This window comes from Amblyomma americanum, chromosome 4 (genome assembly GCF_052857255.1).
Source record: "Amblyomma americanum isolate KBUSLIRL-KWMA chromosome 4, ASM5285725v1, whole genome shotgun sequence".
Lineage (NCBI taxonomy): Eukaryota > Metazoa > Arthropoda > Arachnida > Ixodida > Ixodidae > Amblyomma > Amblyomma americanum.
The window spans coordinates 67,906,961-67,926,259 of record NC_135500.1 but is presented as its reverse complement, the minus strand read 5'-3'; the positions used below and the strand labels follow the sequence as shown (position 1 = coordinate 67,926,259).

The window sequence follows — 19,299 nt, the reverse complement described above, 5'->3', positions numbered from 1 at the left end:
ATGTGAAAATCGTCGGTGGTGCAGAGTGCTTAAATAGTTAGAATTACCTCATGATGCTGAAGGAAAAAGATTCTAGAAATGGGTACTATCGAAAGCTTTTAAAGGGGGTCGGGTAACATCCGCGGCCATCCTTACCAGGGCAAGAACCTCGAGGCTCCCAACCAATCAAATAAAGACCTCACCCTTTTTCTCAGGAATGAGAAATGGCTGAGGTGTATCAGCCAAAATACTGGGTAATGATTTACAAATTTTTAAGAAAACCAGCTTCTGTAAAAAATCTAAAAATGCAAGACATGTCCACAATTGCATCATCACTCAAGAGCTGTTCTGGATGAAAAGGGATGCATTGGTTAAAAAATGAGAAAAACACATTTTCCGCAGCTTTTCCAGTTTAGAGCATGAAATTAAAATGTGATTGACTAAGTTAATCCCGGCATGTACAAACCGGTTTGTCTTCTTTCTTTAGCAGAAATTTGTGTGTAATGTGTGTGTGACCTACTCGGAGACCGCAGATAATGACTTGCTTGAAACGTTTCTGGTGCACACATGACTCGTAATCACCAAGGACTGGTTTTATTAACTGTAGTTGGTTATTTAGTTCGTTGTTCCAAGTGGACTGCCATTTTTTCCTTGAATCACTATGTAGTAAGTTCATGCAATCTCTATAGGGCATATTTGTGTTTTTAATTTGCTTGTCACAAGCTTGAGCAGCGCGCAAATCTGCTCTTTCATTGCCCTTTATGCCGACATGACTTGGTACCCAGCAGAGTCTTATGTTTTGTCCTTCAGCTATGTCTGTTGTAATGTTGTGCATGAGGTTGCCAAGCAGCGGGGTTATTGCATTTCTGGAATGAAGGGTTGTGAGCACACTTAGCGAGTCTGTGTAAATAATACTGTTGGAGAGGTTCTTATTTACTTTTTTTTTCTATGGCTACACAGATGGCGTAACATTATTCAGTGAAAATGGAAGCGCACTGTGGAAGTCTTACTATTTTATTCCAATTTCCCTGTACAACTGTGCTTCCAACATATGCATCTGTTTTTGAACTGTCGGTATAAAATGCCGCGAAAGTAGTGTGCTTTTCCTCAAGTGTGAGGAATTCTTGTATTATATGCTGTTGCGGAATTTGTTTCTTACAGAACTGTGTAAGAGTGAAATCACAGATTTCAGAGAAATTGTGCCATGGCGGCAGTGGACCTCGCCTTCCGGCAATATTTGTTGTTGAAGAGTGTTCTAGAAAGGCATTTTGTGGCGATAGGGTAACATAGATGCTTATGCAGTGAACAGATTTTTAGTATGTATGAGCATGTGAGTATGGCTCTTCTATCTGTGAGCGATGGTTCATTGGTTTCTACATGGAGACTGTTTATGGGTGATATCCTATATGCACCAGTGGAGAGACGCAAACCTAAATTATGTACTGGATCTAGCCGTATGAGGTATGATGGTCTCGCTTACCCATACACTATACATCCGTAATCCAGGGTAGAGCGTAACTACAGAACGGTATATTTGTAAGACATGTCCTATCGGCTCCGCAGTATTTTCTCGACAGCACTTTGAGTATGTTCAGGGATCGAGAAGCCTTCTTTTTCAGCCCATTTATGTGAGATAGGAAGGTGAGCTTTCTGTCGAATGTTATACCTAGAAATTTATGTTCTTTTTTCACGGTTAAGTATATTTCGTTCGGGTGTAGGGTGGGATCTATCTGCATGCCTCGTCTGAGTGAGAAAAGAATGGCCACAGATTTCTGTGGAGTAAAACGGAAGCCATTTTGGTCTGCCCATGTTGCCAGTTTATTTATTGTTGGCTGTATCTGTCGTTCGCATGTTGATGTATTCGAGGATGTGTAGGTTATCTGGGGGTCATCTACATAGACAGAATACATAACGTACCTTGGGATTATTTTTCCTGATAGAATTTATTTTTACAATAAAGAGTGTTGTGCTCAAAATACATCCTTGAGGTACTCAGTTTTCTTGTATAAACTTCCTTGAAAGGGTTTACCCTAGGCGGACATGAAATGTACGGTTAGACAAAAAGTCTTTAGAGCAGTCCAACATCCTGCCGCGGATGCCCTGTTCAGCCAGGTCCTGAATAATCCCAAACCTCCACGTTGTGTAATACGCCTTCTCTAAATCGAAGAAGACAGCGAGACAGTGCTGTCTCTGTATAAAAGCCTCAAGAACAGTGTTTTCAAGACGAACCAGGTGGTCGGTGGTGGAGCAAGCCTTTTTAAAATTGCATTGATGGACATCCAGAAGCTCCCGGACTTTTAACACGAATGATAGTCTGATATTCAATACACTTTCAAAAGATTTCGCTAGACAGCTAGTCAGAGCTATGGGCCTATAGCTGCTAGGAAGGGTAGAGGGTTTTCTGGGTTTTAATAATGGAACAATAATGGCCATCTTCTAGGCTTCGGGAAGTTTCCCGATGCCCAAACTTCGTTAAAAAATTTAAAAGTGCCTCCACAGCCGGTTCAGGAAGATCATCTGGGCCAGGTGCAGTTTGCTTACCAGCGGACAGTACTTTATTAATTTCTTGGATTGTAAGCTATTATAGGGTTCATTTGAACTACCACTTGTCAGCAGTCTTTGTTTTTCAGCTGTGTTTTTGTATTTGAGCAATGATTCTGTGTAGTGAGATGAACTTGAAACTGCAGAAAAATATTCACCCAAAATATCTGCATGTTCTTCTAAATTTATCTGTATGCCAGGGGTCGATAGAAATGGAACTCTGAATGGGGAGTAGCTGCCATTTATCTTTTTACCATCTCCCACATTTGTTTCGACGTTAATGAGCTGTTTAATGAGGACACGTAACCTTGCCATGAACATTTTTCTGCATTACGGCGAATATATCGAGCTTTTACTTTGAACTTTTTGAACTTTATGAAATTCTGCTTCGTTGGGTACCTGCGGAAAATTCCACAAGCTTTGTTTTGTTTCTTTTTTGCATCTCGGCATTCTTGTGTATACCAAATTTTGTGATTCTGCTTTACTGCTCCAGATGACCGAGGAATTGCTAGGCGTGCAGCAGTTAAAATACAGTTTGTGATAGCTTCATTCAGTTCATCTATGCTGAAATCATCTGAAACTATTTTATCTAAGCTGGCCCTTTCTCTAAAAAGTGCCCAGTCGGCTAAATGTAACTTCCACCATCGGGGTTACGTTGGGGCGACTTGCGGTAGGGATATTAGGCTCATTATTACCGGGAGGTGATCGCTGCCGTACGGGTTATCGATGACATCCCATTTAAAATCACAAAAGAGAGAGGCTGAGCTATGACAAATCTATGGAACTCATATTTTCTCGTGCTCGTAGAGCAGTCTGTGTTTTGCCGGTGTTCAGGAGGCAAACATTATTACATAGAATAAAATCTTCTAAAATATGACCTCTTGCATCAGTGTGTACACTTCCCCCAAAACCGGAGTGGGCTTCTTTCACTCCCTCCTTTACCCTTCCCTTACGGCGCAGTTCAGGTGTCCAACGATATATGAGACAGATACTGCGCCATTTCCTTTCCCTCCAAAAACCAATTATTATTATTATTATTAAAATCACCAAATAGCAGATATGGCTCTGGTAGCTGTTCTAAAAGGGATTATAAATCATGAAGTGTTACTCTTAGGTGTGGCTCAAGATATATGGTACATATTGTGAGTCTTCTAAAATGAAGGATGGTGACAGCGACTGCTTCGTATTTGGTTTTAAGTTTCATTTCGCGGGTTGCTACACCATTCTGGATGACAATAGCAACACCTCCAGACAGCTTGCTTGGTTTTTCTCGGTCACACCGAAAGACATTGTACTTGTTTAAATTTTTTTTTGTTTTGGACCTAAGTTGGTCTCCTGTAAGCATAGAGCCACCAGGGAAATTGTGTTTAAAAGCTGTTTTATGTCACCATAGTTATTGATTAGTCCTTGGCAGTTCCACTGTATAAGGAACGCCATGTTTGATAAGTGTAGTTAAAACTTAGGATACCGGTTTGGTGTGCCAATACTGGGGTCTTTATCCTTTCTCGCTCCAGGGAGCTGTGCCTCTGCTGCAGCAAAGGAGAGTTCTGAGCTGTATCCATCGCGTTACTAGAGGCTCTGGACTTCCGCAGTGAACCCGCGGGTGTACGGTTTGTGGGCTATTCCCGATTGGGGGAAGCCTTGCGGGCGGCCGACTCAGGGGCCGGCGGGCCCTTGTTCAGAGGTGGCAGGGCAGCCTTCGCTGCGTCTGCCGGGGGCGGAGGTGGTTCTGCCTCAGGCTTTGCCTACGCAGTGGCCGAAGCCTGGTGTGGTGTGCCGCCCCTGCGCACCACGTTGGCGAAATTTGTTTTTGCTGTGAACTGGAAGGCTGACGGGAGTCTTTTTCATGCTTCTTGATAAGTTGTGTTTTCCTTTGTATATATGGTCATTATTTCCTTCTCTCTCTTCCAGGTCGGGCACAACCTCGAGTACGCGGGGTGATCCCCTTCGCAGTTCGCGCACAGGGGTGAAGCATTGCAGTCCACGGATTCATGATTGTTTGACGAACATTTGGCACATGTTTGGCGGCCACGACAGCTCTGTGAGCCATGGCCAAATCTTTGACATTTGAAGCAGCGTCTGGGGTTTGGGATGTATGGCTTTATATTTATTTGAAGATATCCTGCTTCTATGGTTTCGAGAAGTTGGCTGGAGGCAAAGGTCCGGACTATGTGTTTTGTTGATATTTCCTTGACGTTTTTTCGGATTTTGATACGACGGACTTTAGTGACGTTCTGGTCTTTCAGACCCTCCAACATTTCTTCTTCAGAAAGGTTCAGGAAATCATGCTCAGATATTACTCCTTTGGCTGTGTTCATCGATCGGTGGGTAGTTACGGTTACACGGACGTCTCCGAAGGACACTAAGGTTGGGAGTTTCGAGTATTGTGCTTTGTCTCGGAATTGGAGGAGGTCGTCACTGGCTAACTTCGTTACATTGTAGACAATGCCCAGTACGTCCGTAATAGATTTGAAAACAATGAATGGAGGCATTTTCCTGGCTGGTTGCTCTGCATCTTCACTATGTACAACATGATACCTAGGGAAATGTTCTTTTGTTTTTTGGAAACACTGGGAAGTTATGTGTTCGGTCCGCACTCTTTTTAGAGCGCAATCATTTTGTGAGGGAGGGGGAGTCATAAAGTGTGTTTAATGTTCGATCATGATGCCAGCCACCCACCATGGAGCCCAACTTGGGGTCGGGACAGGAACTTGCAAGCAAGCCTTGTCCACGCCAGCTGTACACCCCAACTAGAATCCAATATGACACAACTCAGGGTAGTTGGTCACACAAGGTTAACCCTCGCCGCCAGGAAGAAGGAAAAAGTAATTAAGAGAGGAGAAGACAGGAGAGTTGTGAAAAAGAAGATAGGAAAGTAAAAGATAGAGGGGAGGTCAGGAAAAGGCGACTGCCGATTTCCCCCGGTCGGGTCAGGCCGGAGGTGCCGTCTACAGGAAGCTGAGGCCAAAGTGGTGTGTTGCTTCCGTCGAGGGGCCTTAAAGGTCCAAACGCTCGGCATCGGCTCAACCACCAGGATCCCCTTTTCCCCGGTCACGGCGATGGCACGCATGGCTAGGCTCGGGTGCTCGGGTCCGTGGTGATGCACTGTTCACCATCATCCCCCTGCGGGGATGTCCCTGCGGATGCTCGGGAACCCGTGGTGTCGCCACTCACCAATTCCTGCAAGCTGCAGACGCCCCCCTGCGGGGAATAACAGAAGGTGACTGAACAATGAAGCAGCCACAATCGAGCAACACTGCTGAAAGCACGACTCTGCTAAAGTGTACTAGAAGACCCCTTCTAGTACACTTTAACTCTGCTGCCAAGTTTCACTTCGTGTGGGTATACCAGCGGCAGAGTTAGGGAATGGCTGTCATCACTATACGGCACGTCGCAAGGAACATCTCTTCATGCTGTTACCGCTCCAGGTGAGATCAAATGAGCTTTTTTCTGCCGACGTACAACATTTTCTTTTTAATTGTTTGCATCTGTTTTTGCTCAAATGGGATTTTTATTTTGCGTTTGCTTTCCTTTTGTTTTAGGTTATTAATAGAGGATCTCATGTTCCTTAGCCCAACCACATACAGTAGTACATTTCTTTGTCATTTGGGCCAGGGTTTGACTCGATACCAAAGAACATAAAAAAAATTTATTGACAAAAATTTGATATTTCTGACATTGAGTGAGCAGGGTAGCAAGAAAATAAAAAAATATTGCCACTTCTGTAGGCATAAGTAGGGTATAATTTCGAGTTCCGTGCCAGGCCTGCTGCTCCCAAGCCCACTCCAAATGCTGCCTCATATGTAATGCAGCACACACTGCCAAGTGACTACAAACAGACGTGGCTGACTTCATGATGCGTGTCTTTGAACAAAACACCCATCAGTTGTAAAAGTGTTCATACCGAACAAGCGTCATATCTGTGGAACCAGGGTTCTCAAGTTGCTGTGGAAACCTGTGTCCTGACTTCATACCTTCCTGACATGGACAAAAAAAATCATGCAGACACGGAGAACAAAAATACCCAAATGCATTTAGTAACAACTGGATGAATGGTGAAATATTCTGCTATGAGCAATCATAGCATTAATCAGTACCGAAATGAAGTCGGTAAAGGAAAGAGTGCAGAGAAAGGAGAGAGATCTCGGGAACCAAAAAAGTATTCCAAGGAGCTTATTTTCTGAACCCTTGCTGTATATGGAACCTGAATTAGCTTGTTTTATATGGCACACTGTATGCTTATGAATCAATGCAGATTTGCCCCGGCCTAAATCTTGAATTCATTCCGAACCTGGCAAGAAATCGCACAAGCACAATGGTGTTTCCCGAACTTCTCTTTCGGTAAATCACGTAGCTGAAAGTGCTCAGAATAATTTTCAGACAGCAGCATACCAGGAAATGCAGATGCCAAAATACACATTCCACAATAAAATTAAATGCGGATAAGCTTTTAAAAAATACAAACCGCTTAAACTTAACCAGGGCCACACTCTGAACCTATGGAAACAGTGAGAGTGTGCATATCATCATACCAATCCCAGCTCACTGTGGCCAAGGTAGAATCGAGCTGGGAACTTGCACATCAGCCCGAAGAGCTCACTGCCTCTGCACAGGCAAATAAAAAAAGGAGGCAAGAAAGAAGGACACTGCAGATGAGAGTAATGCTACAACTGCGGCTAGTTTACACAGATAATTTCAACAACTTCACTCCCAGAATGAGTAAAACAAGTGAGGGCTCCTGCAGCAGCCGAAAAACAAAGTAACGGCATTGGCAGCTACTGGTAAACACACACATGAACATGTAGCGCATTTACAAGACAATTAATTAGCAACAAACAAAAACAGTGCATTGGATCCATCGATACATTATGTCATATATGTTGCTTGCATGGAACTCCACTGGAAAGCGGTTATAGTAGCAGCTGCCTTGTTGCTTGACGGCCACGTGAGGCCCATGCAGCGGCCACTAGCTCTCCTCGCACTGTCTGTTATTAATGCATGCATTATTTTTTCTGAAAATCTTTCCCACAGCTTCCTCGAATGCATTGGAGCATGCAGAACAAATGTTGAGAAACTGTGGTAGGGACAGGCATCCCAAATGTTAAATCAAGATGATTAAACAAGCTCAAGGAATTATACCAATGCAGTTATTTCGGTTGTGAAATCTCAAATATTTCCACAGACCTCGAAGGCTGAAGGCTAATGAAGTCATCTCTGTATGCAAGATGACTTCCTTGCGGCGTCCATCGCCTTACAAATCAGTTACTTGACAGTGACAGGCCTGAGCGAGTAATCACAATGAATGCATTACATGTCCTGTGCACAAACTTTACTGCAATCTCATGCTGCACAGAAGGTTTGTGCCACTACGACGTACGCCAGTTTTATTTCACAATGAGCCAACTTATATTTAAACTTTGGCTCCCTGCTGGCCAGCAACACCTTCTTTCGCCCTTCGGCAGTGCCACAAAGAAGCTGATTTGCTGCACTGCACCACCACGTGAAAAATAAGAAACACGAATGGTCCGCACAGGTAAGTGCCACCTACCTGTCGCGAAGCCCGACGGTTTCATAGCGCAAGTCGCGTACCCCGCCTGCTGAAGATGCGAGGAAGGCAATAAAATCCCGCAGTCAGCGCGTTTACGTTGGCACACACATACACTACGGTTGCGGCCAAAATTTATATAGAGCCCATGCGCGAAGATGAATCTTGAAAAAGACAAAACTTTCGTTAGAGGCTACCGGCTATCGATCGTTGCACAGCAGCAAACATTTAACAGTCGCAAAGAAAGGACCTCTGTCACGGATCTCTCCGTAGAACACTCGGACCGAAAGATGGACTAGGCGACTGTGTACCCACACAAACGCGCATTTAATACACCCTACGTGGCACACACACTAGAACATAAAACTAACAAAACTAACACAAAACACAAAGACTATAAATACACACGACCCGGGCACACTGCTACTAGCGTCTACTACTAGTGTTCTACTATTAGCGGTCGGCGTTCGTGCTCACGGTTGGTTCGGTGCGGCTGCGGCGTTGTATGGATCCCATAGCCGGCGTCGAGGTTGCGTTCGGCGTGCTTGGGCTGGCGTCGCTGGCGGCGTTCGACACGCTTGGGCTGGCGTTGCTGGCTGCATCGTACAAGCTCCAGGTCCAAGCGCCCGTGGAGGTGATGCCGGTGTTGTTGGCGTTGGGGGCATTACCCGGATGGGTGGCAACAGCGCTGGAGACACCCCTGGCCGTAGCAGGTGGTATAGTCCTCCGCTGACTCCCCGGAACGGGTTCAGGCACGGCCGGAAGTCCACGATGCGATGTCGTAGAACGCGAGCTCATCGGAGCAGTAGCCGGCGTCGCTATCTTCCAGCCGATGTGTCCCTGACCTGCCGGAGGCTCCGCTTCTCTGCTGTTCCCCCCTGTGCCTCGCTCTCACTCGCCCTTTTATAGCCTCGGTGTTGTTGTTGTTGTTGTTAGCCTATCGGTGTTAGTCCACGCAAGCCTTGTCTTCTTCCCTTCTCCACCAATGATCTCTCTCCACCTCATCGAATGCTTCTCCACCAATCATCCCTCTCCACCTCAACGAATGCTTCTTCTTCCCCTTCTTTATTCTTCGGTTAATTCACGTCGTCTTCTTCACACCTTTTTCCTTTAAAATTTAATTTAGGCTCCTTAATATATGTGACAACCTCATCGACGCCACTCCGCGGTCTCTTCGCGCGCCTTCACCCAGAGGATTCCCGAAATTGTTACATCCGATGGCGCCGCATTAATAATCAAGACCATCGCGTACTTGCGCTGTCGTGCAGCAGCTCTGCCAAGAAGCTGCTGGGCGATGAGGGAGCGACGAACACTATCTAGAGTTGGCGGGCAAGTACGCAACAACATCGCGTGTGCACAACGAAGTATTCTCACAGCACTCACCTCAGTCTGGAGAAGGCTGAAGGTAGGACTGCCTAAACCATGAACTGAAAGCAAAATTCACCGAGCTCGCATCTACCAGGAGACCTCGGTCAAACAGCAGCGGGCCGATACACGAGAGAGAAACGAAAATGCAGGCAGCGCATAGACACGTTCTCTGAAAAGCGCGCCCTGGTAAGCACCGCCAGCTATCCCTCTAGGTAATAGCAAGGCTTTACTTCTTTGACTTCGATGACCAAGTGGAAATGATGAAAAGTAACGAAATAGCAATCGATTATGTTATCTAATTATTCAGTTACTTTTCTGGGGTTGTAACTCTAGTCAGGTACATTTAAAATTGAGTAATTGTAATTGTAGTCAGTTACATATTGGTGTCTTCGGCTGAGCCGCACTGTCTCCGTGCCGGTGCTTAAGAAGTGACGTCAAATACTGCACGAGTGGCACGTCCACTTGCACCTCAGCCGAACGTGCAAAACATTCTCATCGTGCTGTTGCTCTTTCTGCCCTCTGTTCACGATGGCCTCCGAAACTATCAAATATCTCAGAGGCCATTCTTACGAGCGGCCGACGCCAACGACTGCAGTCGGCAATTTGTACAGCTAGCAACAACCTCTTCAGTAACAGTGCGCAGGACCGGCGTTCATAGCGACGGTGGGCAAGGCGGGAACCACGACCATGCTCATGAAATACTGTGACTGTGCTTGTGCAGGTTTGTCAGACACACCACGGCGTTATGCTTGCCGGTTCTGATGCATACGCTTTAGAGCAGCTAGATGGACTTCCGAAAATATCTGCCGACGACTCTCCATCCAGTCTCAGCTCCCCACATTGTCACTGTATTGATATATCTTTTATCCTATGCTCACGTTGACAAAAAGTATGATGTCATAAAGTGCAGGCGTGCCACATGAACCGCATTTGCCGTCCGCCGCACTAAAAATATTGACGAACCTTTTATTTTTTCAAACGGTCAAGGCACAGCGCTCACCGGCCGGTGGCTGCATGATTGCAGCGCGAATAAATGCATTGCAGCCGCTACAATATTCAACATTTCTTTAAAGTATGCCCACTTGTGATGCTTCGTGTTTTTTCCTCTTCGTCGATGCTTCCTATCGGCCACTGTGTAGTGATACTGTCTGCGCAAACAGCGTCGTCTGCCCGCGACGTCTGCTAGCGCGAGCTGCACGACGGGATTGCACCGCGCTCCACCGTCGGTCTCCACGGTGGCGCAGTGGCGCGCACTCGTGTCGTGCTCGTCCCAGCCGAACGTACGGCACTGCACGAGTGGCATCCAGCCGAACGTGGGGCACCGCACGAGTGCGCGGAAAACTCCACGAGTGCCGTCAGCCGAAGACACCAATAGTTTCTGTAACGTGTTCAAGACTGCCCGAAGCCGAGATAGTTTGCTTCGGAGCTCACCAAGGAGCGCAGCCTGTCAAATCTGCTTCTCCGCCCGCGTTGATGAATATTATGGGTGCAACCGACTGCAGCTTCTCGCCAATTGCGGACAACTAAGGCAATTTTCAATGATAAATTATTTATCGAAAACGCAGGCCATCATATCCTGCCTTGTGCTCGGTAATTTGAACCCAAAAAGGACAATAGTTTACTCAGGAGTCTTTTTTACAAGCCGGATAGATAAATACGACAAAACCCTGTAGTTCACTCCAGCCGAAGACGTCATTCAGATGGACAGGACAGCAACATTCAGATCAGAAACTCAGCAAAGAGATCGGACATCCCCCACGAAAACTTCGCCCGGCTCTGCGATCTGCCGAAACCGAAACTGAGAGTAGGAAGCGCGCGTCATAGAGCGGCGAGCTTGCAAAGTTTAAAGGAAAGGGAGAAATTCTGGAAGGAGGTTTGCATAAAGCCATGGAGGAAGGAACAGTTTTTTTCCTCCATGCATAAAGCACAGAAAAAACGAGGTTAGGTGGAGGGCATGGCGGGAAATGGCAGCTATATAAGTTGCAGCACGTGGGCCGTGGGATTGTGTTTTGAAGTGAAATGCGCGCGATGAGGCTTGCTTGTCATCACTGTGTTGTCGGTCTGTGCCGTGCACCGAGAGGTCGGATGAATTCTGCGCTCAAGGACCATTGTAGCCTGCTGTGCCAGCGCCTCCTCTGGCTGTGCATAGCAGCGGGCGCCTCAGCAGCTCTCACTGTGGCGTCGTTTTGTCGGAAGACGTCTTCGGCCACGGTAAGTGCAACTGTAGTGCGAACTTTACGCTAATAAGTTATTTCATATCAGAATGCCACAGTCGTGTCGCGCAAATGTAACTATCTGCTGTTTTTATTGCAGCTTTATTGGGAAAGGCTCATGGTTCATTTGTTTTATGTGTGCCTGGTGTGAAGTTGCAAAGAAAATGTGCGCCGTGGAGCGATTTCGAACCTTGATTTTCAGTGCTCTTGCATTGCAATACTGAGAAAGAGATGGCCGAGGCAGAGGTTTTGAGAGTGATGGAAAGGAAACCGTGCAAAGTTTGACAGCTCGGCGTGTCCAGCGCCGCCTCTATTTTTTAGATGCCCGTCAGATCGTGCGACTAAACATGGAGAAAAAAAAAGTTGTTGCTAAAGGTTTCTTTGATTTAGCTTGCACTGGCCTTGGCACTGGCTGCACTACCATGTTTTCCCACTGAATTTAATCCTAGTGACAGAAGCGCTGACAGAAATAATCTGCATGCCACGTCATTTATTCTGAGTGCAAAGCATTTAATCTAAGCGCCAGCGTATTTGTTTTATTCCAAACGCCAACTCGAACACTGCCAGCGCCAACCATTTTAATCCGAGTGCCAACGCTATTAATACAAGCGCCAGCGGATTTAATACGGATGTCAACCGATAATGCAGCAGAGGACTCCAAAGCCCATAAGTACACGAATTCGAGGAATAAAGCAAAGCTGAGAGAAGTTTTCAGACCATGCGACGCCTAAGCGGAGCGTCCACATATTTATTTATTTTGCATACCCTCAATCGCCGAAGCATTGTAGAGGGGAGTTGGTTACAAAAAGCAATACCAGAACATAAAAGCGGCAGGTATATCCGCCTCGTGCGCTGGTATGGTGGCGCCACTGGATGGATGGATGGATGGATGGATGGATACGGCTGAACCCTTTAAATCGGGCGGTGGCTCAAGCCACCTAGCCATGACTTATGAAATTTTACTCTTCTCTTGATTTTAGCCACCAATCAGATAACCTTCACTTGGTTACTTCTACCCACTTAAATTCTACTTTCCCTTCACTGTCCTTAAACCCCAATGCCTTGGATAAATCAGCCCCGCTGCTTTCCACTGTAGCGTGAAGCCCTTTACAGAAAAGTGTCAAGTGTTCAGCCGTTTCCTCCTCCTCTCCGCACGCAACGCACAGCGTGTCTATCTCAGGGCACCTGACTCTATATGTCTTAGTCTGCAAAACTCCCGTCCTGGCCTCAGACAACGAAGAGCAATTATCATAGATATTTTCTTTGGCAATTTCGGGCTTAAAAATCCTGTATGTTCCCAGTGCGGATTTCGTCAGCATTCCTGTTTTCCAGAGAACTCTGATTTGCCCCCCTACTGCTGTCCAGATATTTGCTTGTCAATTTTCTACTTCGCTTTCTCCATTTCGTGTCAACATTCTTTATATACAGGTATCTGAAAACTTTCCTAGCCCACTGCTTTTCCCCCATTTTTCTCAATCGCTCCTCAAATGCTATCTTACTGCTAGCTTCTCTGCTCTCGAAAGACGCCCATCCCATATCACCCTGTACCCCCTGATTTGGTGTATTGCCATGTGCTCCCAAAGCTAGCCTCCCTACGCCACCTTGTTTAATTTCTAACCTTACTTGCACATCTCGTCTCATTCACAGGACCGCATTACCGAAAGTCAGGCTAGGAACCATCACCCTTTTCCAGATCCCTCTCACCACTTCATACCTATTGTAATTCCACAGTGCCCTATTTTTCATGACAGTTGCATTCCTACTAGCTTTATTCATTACATATTTTTCATGCTCTGTCAGATACTCAGCAACGTTATTTATCCACACCCCAAAATACTTGTACTCATCCACTACTTCTAGCGTGAACTTTTGTATTCTATGCTCGCTATCTATCTCCCTCTGTACCACATATGTCTACCAACTTCTGTAAATCTTCCTTGTTGTCAGCCATTAGCACTATATGATCTGCGTATATTAGTCCCGGTAATGACTGTTTAATCCATTCTCCTTGCTTGAAAAAAGAAAGGTTGAAGCCTAGTCCGCTCTTCTCTAGCTTTGGTCTCCAACCCTTGCAGGCACATGAACAACAAAGGAGACAGAGGACATCCTTGCCTAAGCCCCCGCTGTATCACTACAGGCTCTGATACATTTTCCCCATTTTATAAGCACTCTGTTACCTTTATATATATGTTTCAAAACAGTAATTACTCCAGAAGAGCGTGTTGTCGGGCAAGTTGGCTTTGCATGATATATAAGAAGTTAGCGCAAAACTTAGACGAAGACAGAGAAGAAACACACAAGACCACAGACGAGCGCTACTACCAACTGTTGGTAGTAGCGCTCGTCTGTGGTCTTGTGTGTTTCTTCTCTGTCTTCGTCTAAGTTTTGCGCTAACTTCTTATGTAATTACTCCATCTTCCACATCCAATGTGCCCAGTATGCCCTACAGATACTCTTGAACAACGTTGTCGTAGGCTCCATTAATATCGAGAAATGCTAGCCATAGGGGCCTGTGTTCCTTTTCAGCAATCTCTATACACTGCGTCAATGAAAACAGATTGTCCTCCAACCTCCTTTGTTTCTGGAACCTATTTTGTAGCTCCCCTAGCACCCCCTCGTTCTCCACCCAAGCCTGCGATCTGTCCTCTATAATCTGCATCACCACCCTGTAAACCACAGATGTCACTGTTATGAGAGGGTAGTTACTTGCGTCAGCTTTGTCCCCCTTTCCCTTATATATCATGTTTATTCTAGTTAATCGCCGTTCATCGGGGACTTTCCCATCCACAATCATTTTATTCACTACCTGTATTAATGTTTGCTTGGATTTTGGTCCTAACTTCTATATTAACATAATCGGAATACCATCTAGTCCTGTTGATGTGCCACTAGGAACCTTCTTCTCTGCCCTTTCCCACTCACTTTGCTCAAGTGAAGCTATAGCAGTAACCGGTCTGTCCTCCTTCAATATATTATGTGCAACATTTCTTTCTTTAAATTTTTCTGTCATCCTTGTTCCTATGTGTTTTATTGCTTCATCCCCTTTTAGTCGAATACCCTGATCTGTAACAATAAACCTTTGTTCTAGCCTAGTCTTATTACTCATTGCATTTAGATGCTTCCAAAATTTTTGAGCTGCTTTTCTTTCCTTTTTATTTACTTTTGACATTCATTGGGCACTCTTTCTTCTAATTTTCTCATTAATCAAATAGGATGCTTCCCTTCTACACTTTATAAAAGTATCCCATTTTCTGTCTACTTCAACTTCTGGTTCTCCCCTCTTCTTGGACTATCTGTGTTCCCTGGATGCTTCCTGACTTTTCTCTATCGCCCTCTTGACCTCCTCATCCCACCAACTCTTTGGTATGCGTCTTTTCCCTTTTATCTTTACTCGCACCTAAGCTAGCTCTAGCTCCATTACTTGAGTTAATTTGGTATAAGTTCATTCTGTTTCACTATCCTCAAAAATTACTTTCTCAATTTGTTTGGCTGCTGCTTCCAATTGCTTTTCTGAGTAAAAATTCCCCTCTGATTGTTCATCTCGCTTCACTCCTACATCGGTTTCTCTTCTGAAGCTCGACTTGATACGCTTGTGGTCCTTACCTAGACTTCTGGAACCATGTTTATCTATGCTCATTACCTCTAATCTATTATACATCCTCTGTGACATTAGTGGATAATCTATCGTTTAGTGCAGACTCCCTGCCTCCCATGTTGTGAGCCCTTCACACTTCTCGGTACTGTTGCATACAACTAAATCATGCCTGTCACACATGTCAGCATGTTTCCTGTCGAATCTGTGTACCCATCCAAATCTTCTATATGTGCGTTCATGTCGCCTAATATAATTATCTCGCCCTGTCCTCCTAGCTCATCAATGTCGCTTGCAGTACATTCTAACATTTTCCTGTTCTCCTCTTTGGCAGTAGCTCCTGACCACAGGTATACAAAGCCAAGGAGTGTTTGCTCCCCTGATACAGAACAACACGCTCGGCACGCACGGAAAGCGGCTGTCCGCTGTCGTGTGAGGCAGCGGAAGGAGTCGTGAAATGCGTGCTTCCCGACAGCGTCGGCGCGTTAGAACAGGGCTTCTTTGTGTCGCTTTTGTGTTTGTGTCGCATGCACATTCACATACACCGCGTTTGTGTTTCAAAATAAACTAAAAGCAAAGCAATGCAAGTCACAGCCCGTTCTCTGCCAGGCGCGCTTTTTGTACGCCTGTGCCTTGGGTGCGTCTCTTGTCGCGAGCGCTTCTGCTGGCGGCGCTTCGTTTTCGAAGTTTACACCCAAACAGCCATTGGAAAGGCGTAGCAAAAAAATAAATTTTTGCAGGGTGGGCAGACCACACACTTTTTTAGTAACACAGGTCGCACCTGAAGATGTTTGAGAGGCCGGGTCAGGCATACGTGCAACTACAACATCGCTCTGAAAGCGTCGTCGGTATCCACCAGCAGGTTCGGTCACCACCGCCGTTCTTTTGCTTTCTCGCTCTCTCGGTCCAAACGACAGCGGGTTCGCGCTTGAGCGCAGTCTCTAGAAAGAACAACATGCATGACCAGGTTAATTAACATCAGCGCGTGATGATGTAGCTTAGGGACGAATGGAAATGTTGATGCGTTTTTAAAAACAACGGTTTGGTGTGCGGTCTCAGATTCTGCAACCCTAAGCCTGTGTATGATGCATGAGGTGAACCTTTCTGTGCAGTAATGACCGCCGACACCTTCGAGATTAGTGCAGGCTCAGTTTTGAGGAGAGTTTAATTCTTTTACGGCTCGTTTCTTCACCGTCTGTTGGTTTTGAGCACTCGGTACAAACATCGAGCTTAAAATCCCTCTTGCTTATCGCCAGGTATTGCGCGTAGTGATGTGAATGCTCAGCACGTGAATTACATCGGACGATATCCATGCGGCCGGGTGCATCACCCAGGCTGCTTGCAGTGTGCCGCGTGCGGTATTATTAGCGACAGGGTGCTACGTACACGCTTTTTTGTATATACAGTGCTTTTTATGTTATGTAAATTAGGCCAATGGTAGACGCTTGCGCAGTTCGTTCTCAAACAGTGCCTAAGACTCGCGCGTGCGGCGCAGATTTGTGTACGTTTTGTGTACACAGCTCTCAGTTGACAATTTTTTCTATCGCTTCTCCACGCTGGTCTGTTTACCCTGCACGCCATACTGCTCTCGGCAGCGCTGTTTCGTTTTGCACTCGTATGATTTCCAGGAAAAACGATAAGACATAATCTTTAACTGCTTCCCGGCGGCATTTTTGCAGCTATTATGGCACCCATCGAGGCAACAGTAAATCGACTTGCTTGTTTCAAAGGGCGTTTTCTCTTGGTTCTTGTGGGAATCCAGATCGAACGCCTAGCAAGCAAGCAAGAAAGCACTGTTACTATGAGCTTTGCTACCAGTGGCGTGCATCTACGGCAGGATAAACTGCCCAGAAGCAAACGCTGAGAACAGCAGGAAACGGTGATAGAAACGGTCAGCAGGTCATCGAAAAGCGTTTCTGCAGGCCGGACAGACATCGCGATCGCTATTAACGCCGGTCATGTCTGAAGACTTGCCCCAACGCCTCCTCTAACTAGATGCCAGGCAGACGGCTCGCTCGTCCATTGTTGGCGTTCCGCCGCGGAGTTGCGCGCTTTCACCGAGGGGTGGCGCCACGCTCTGACACTGTCTAGTGTTCCTGTATATGCTCCCGCAGGGAGCAGAGTTGCGCGTCTGTTTTTTCTCGCCGCTCCGATCACCATTTGGTGAGAGGCGGTCACATGATTTTCGTGACAGGTGTTCAACTTTCCGCGGGGAAGCTGACTTGACAGGCGCAGTGCCGACCGACCCCTCGTCAGCTCGACGCCTCACGTGAGCCCACGCTGTCGGCTACATTTCACACATTTCCTGTGCACGCCTGTGGCGTCAGGTTTGGGGTTCGGCTGTGGCAGTGAGCCACGCAGTTGTCAGCTGTGACTGCGTGCAGTGCGCCAAACTGCAGCAACCGCGCTGGAAACGGCAAAGCGTTTTACGAACTGCCATTTGGAAATTCGGCGGCTGAAGTGCGTCGGCAATTAAAGTGGCTTTTGAGAACGGGCCGCGTTATGCACGACGAAATATAATTTAATGACACTGACGAAAAGATAATTGTTAATAAAAATTAGGTGAGCTAATAATATCAACGAGAAAGAGTACTTTCAAGGTCCTTTAAAGATTCCTCATTTCACTGCATTTAGCAACGGGGAACATTTTGTAAAATGTTTTATGCAATTTAATTGAATTTGAAATTTTTTTCGTTAGGTCAGATTCGCCTGTTCAACGCATTGGTGTTGCTTTAGCCTGCTTGCCTGTAACAAGCTGCAGAATCATTTTAATGTGGTTCTAGGGAGATGCGTTTTCATTTTTTCTGTGTATAACTCGCACAGACCATGCGGCGGTGCTAGTTGTGAAAAGAGTAATTCATCGCAATACTCTTTCTTTTTTTCTTAAAACGCGCACAGAGGAAGACAGGACGGGACAGACGCTGTCCCAACCGAATCGGGACTGCTTGTGCATCTGAAATTACTTGTTCCAAGAGAAAAAAAACTCGCAGGCCATTTCTAGTATTTTTCGTCAATTTGTCATGACTATATATACAATTTGCTGTTAATCTTTGGCAATTTTTTTTCATGCTGTATGCACACCCGCGGCAAATCACAGATTAGGTTTTGGCGTTACATTTAAAAAATTGTGATCAAGTGCAATTTGTACGCAAAATAAGCCCAAGAGCTCGACACAGCGAGCACATGAATGCAGCCCCTGTACGCACGAGCGGTGGCTTTCTCGCACAGATTGGAACATGATGGCGGACCTTCGCGCAACTCTGCTCCCTGTGGGGACATATACAGGAACACTAACACTGCCTCACGCGGCGCTTCTAGGGTTGGGAAGGGCCGTTCTAATGGGCAGGGCGTAGCAGCGATTTCTCGTTCAACATTTCGGGCATTAAAATTTAACCACTTGTGGCTGCTAACAGATTATTACATGTAGATGTTAAATATATTTCGAATCAGTGCCAAGTAAATTATAAAGAGCTTGCAGTACCGGTGCAGCACCATGCAGGAAGAAGAGCGATCAGCCTGGTCCCATAAACATGCAAAAATGAAGGACGCCGCGTAGTAGAGACTCAAGTACGCGTTTAAACTGTGTTTATTTCACCCTTACTGTGGGCAAATAAAATGATTACGCATTGTCTACTTCGTCATGAAGAACAACATCACGGCTTCACAGAGTTGCCCAGCTATAGCTTCAACACTTTGCGGGACAATGGTTTCCGGTCAAGAAGCTTTGTCGGCCTGTTTTTGTTCGTCACTCCAAATCGTGAAAATGGGCTTCATAAACTTCTTTGTGATGAGATGCAGAACCATCTTTCTTTGCTCTTCGTCGCACTTTTCACAACGGAGCACAGGAAGTTCCATGAGAGCCCGGACGGTTCTTTCGATGCAGACTTCTAATGGCTTAGCAATAGAGCTTCTGTTGTTGAGCACGGTATGAGCAAATCTCCGAAGCCCTCTCAGAACATTTACCAGCTCCTCGCTAGGGTAGTAAAGTCCTCCTCGGTCCTGGTGAGCGATGAGACCGTGTAGGGGATTGTTGCTTTTAGGCGCTTGCAGGTGCGAAATAC

The 19,299-nt window shown here is 46.1% G+C and overlaps 1 protein-coding gene across 3 annotated transcripts in view; it reads left to right on the top strand.

Annotated features, from left to right (window-relative positions):
• The first annotated feature begins 11,323 nt into the window (after positions 1-11,323).
• LOC144128023 (uncharacterized) overlaps positions 11,324-19,299 on the top strand; it is a 185,909-nt gene continuing 177,933 nt past the window's right edge. For all 3 annotated transcript variants that reach the window (XM_077661077.1, XM_077661076.1, XM_077661075.1), the window contains exon 1: positions 11,324-11,644. Coding sequence is in view for 1 of the 3 variants with exons in the window: in XM_077661075.1 (XP_077517201.1) it covers positions 11,453-11,644 (192 nt within the window). In the remaining 2 variants the exon portion in view is untranslated. The remainder of the gene's footprint in view (positions 11,645-19,299) is intronic.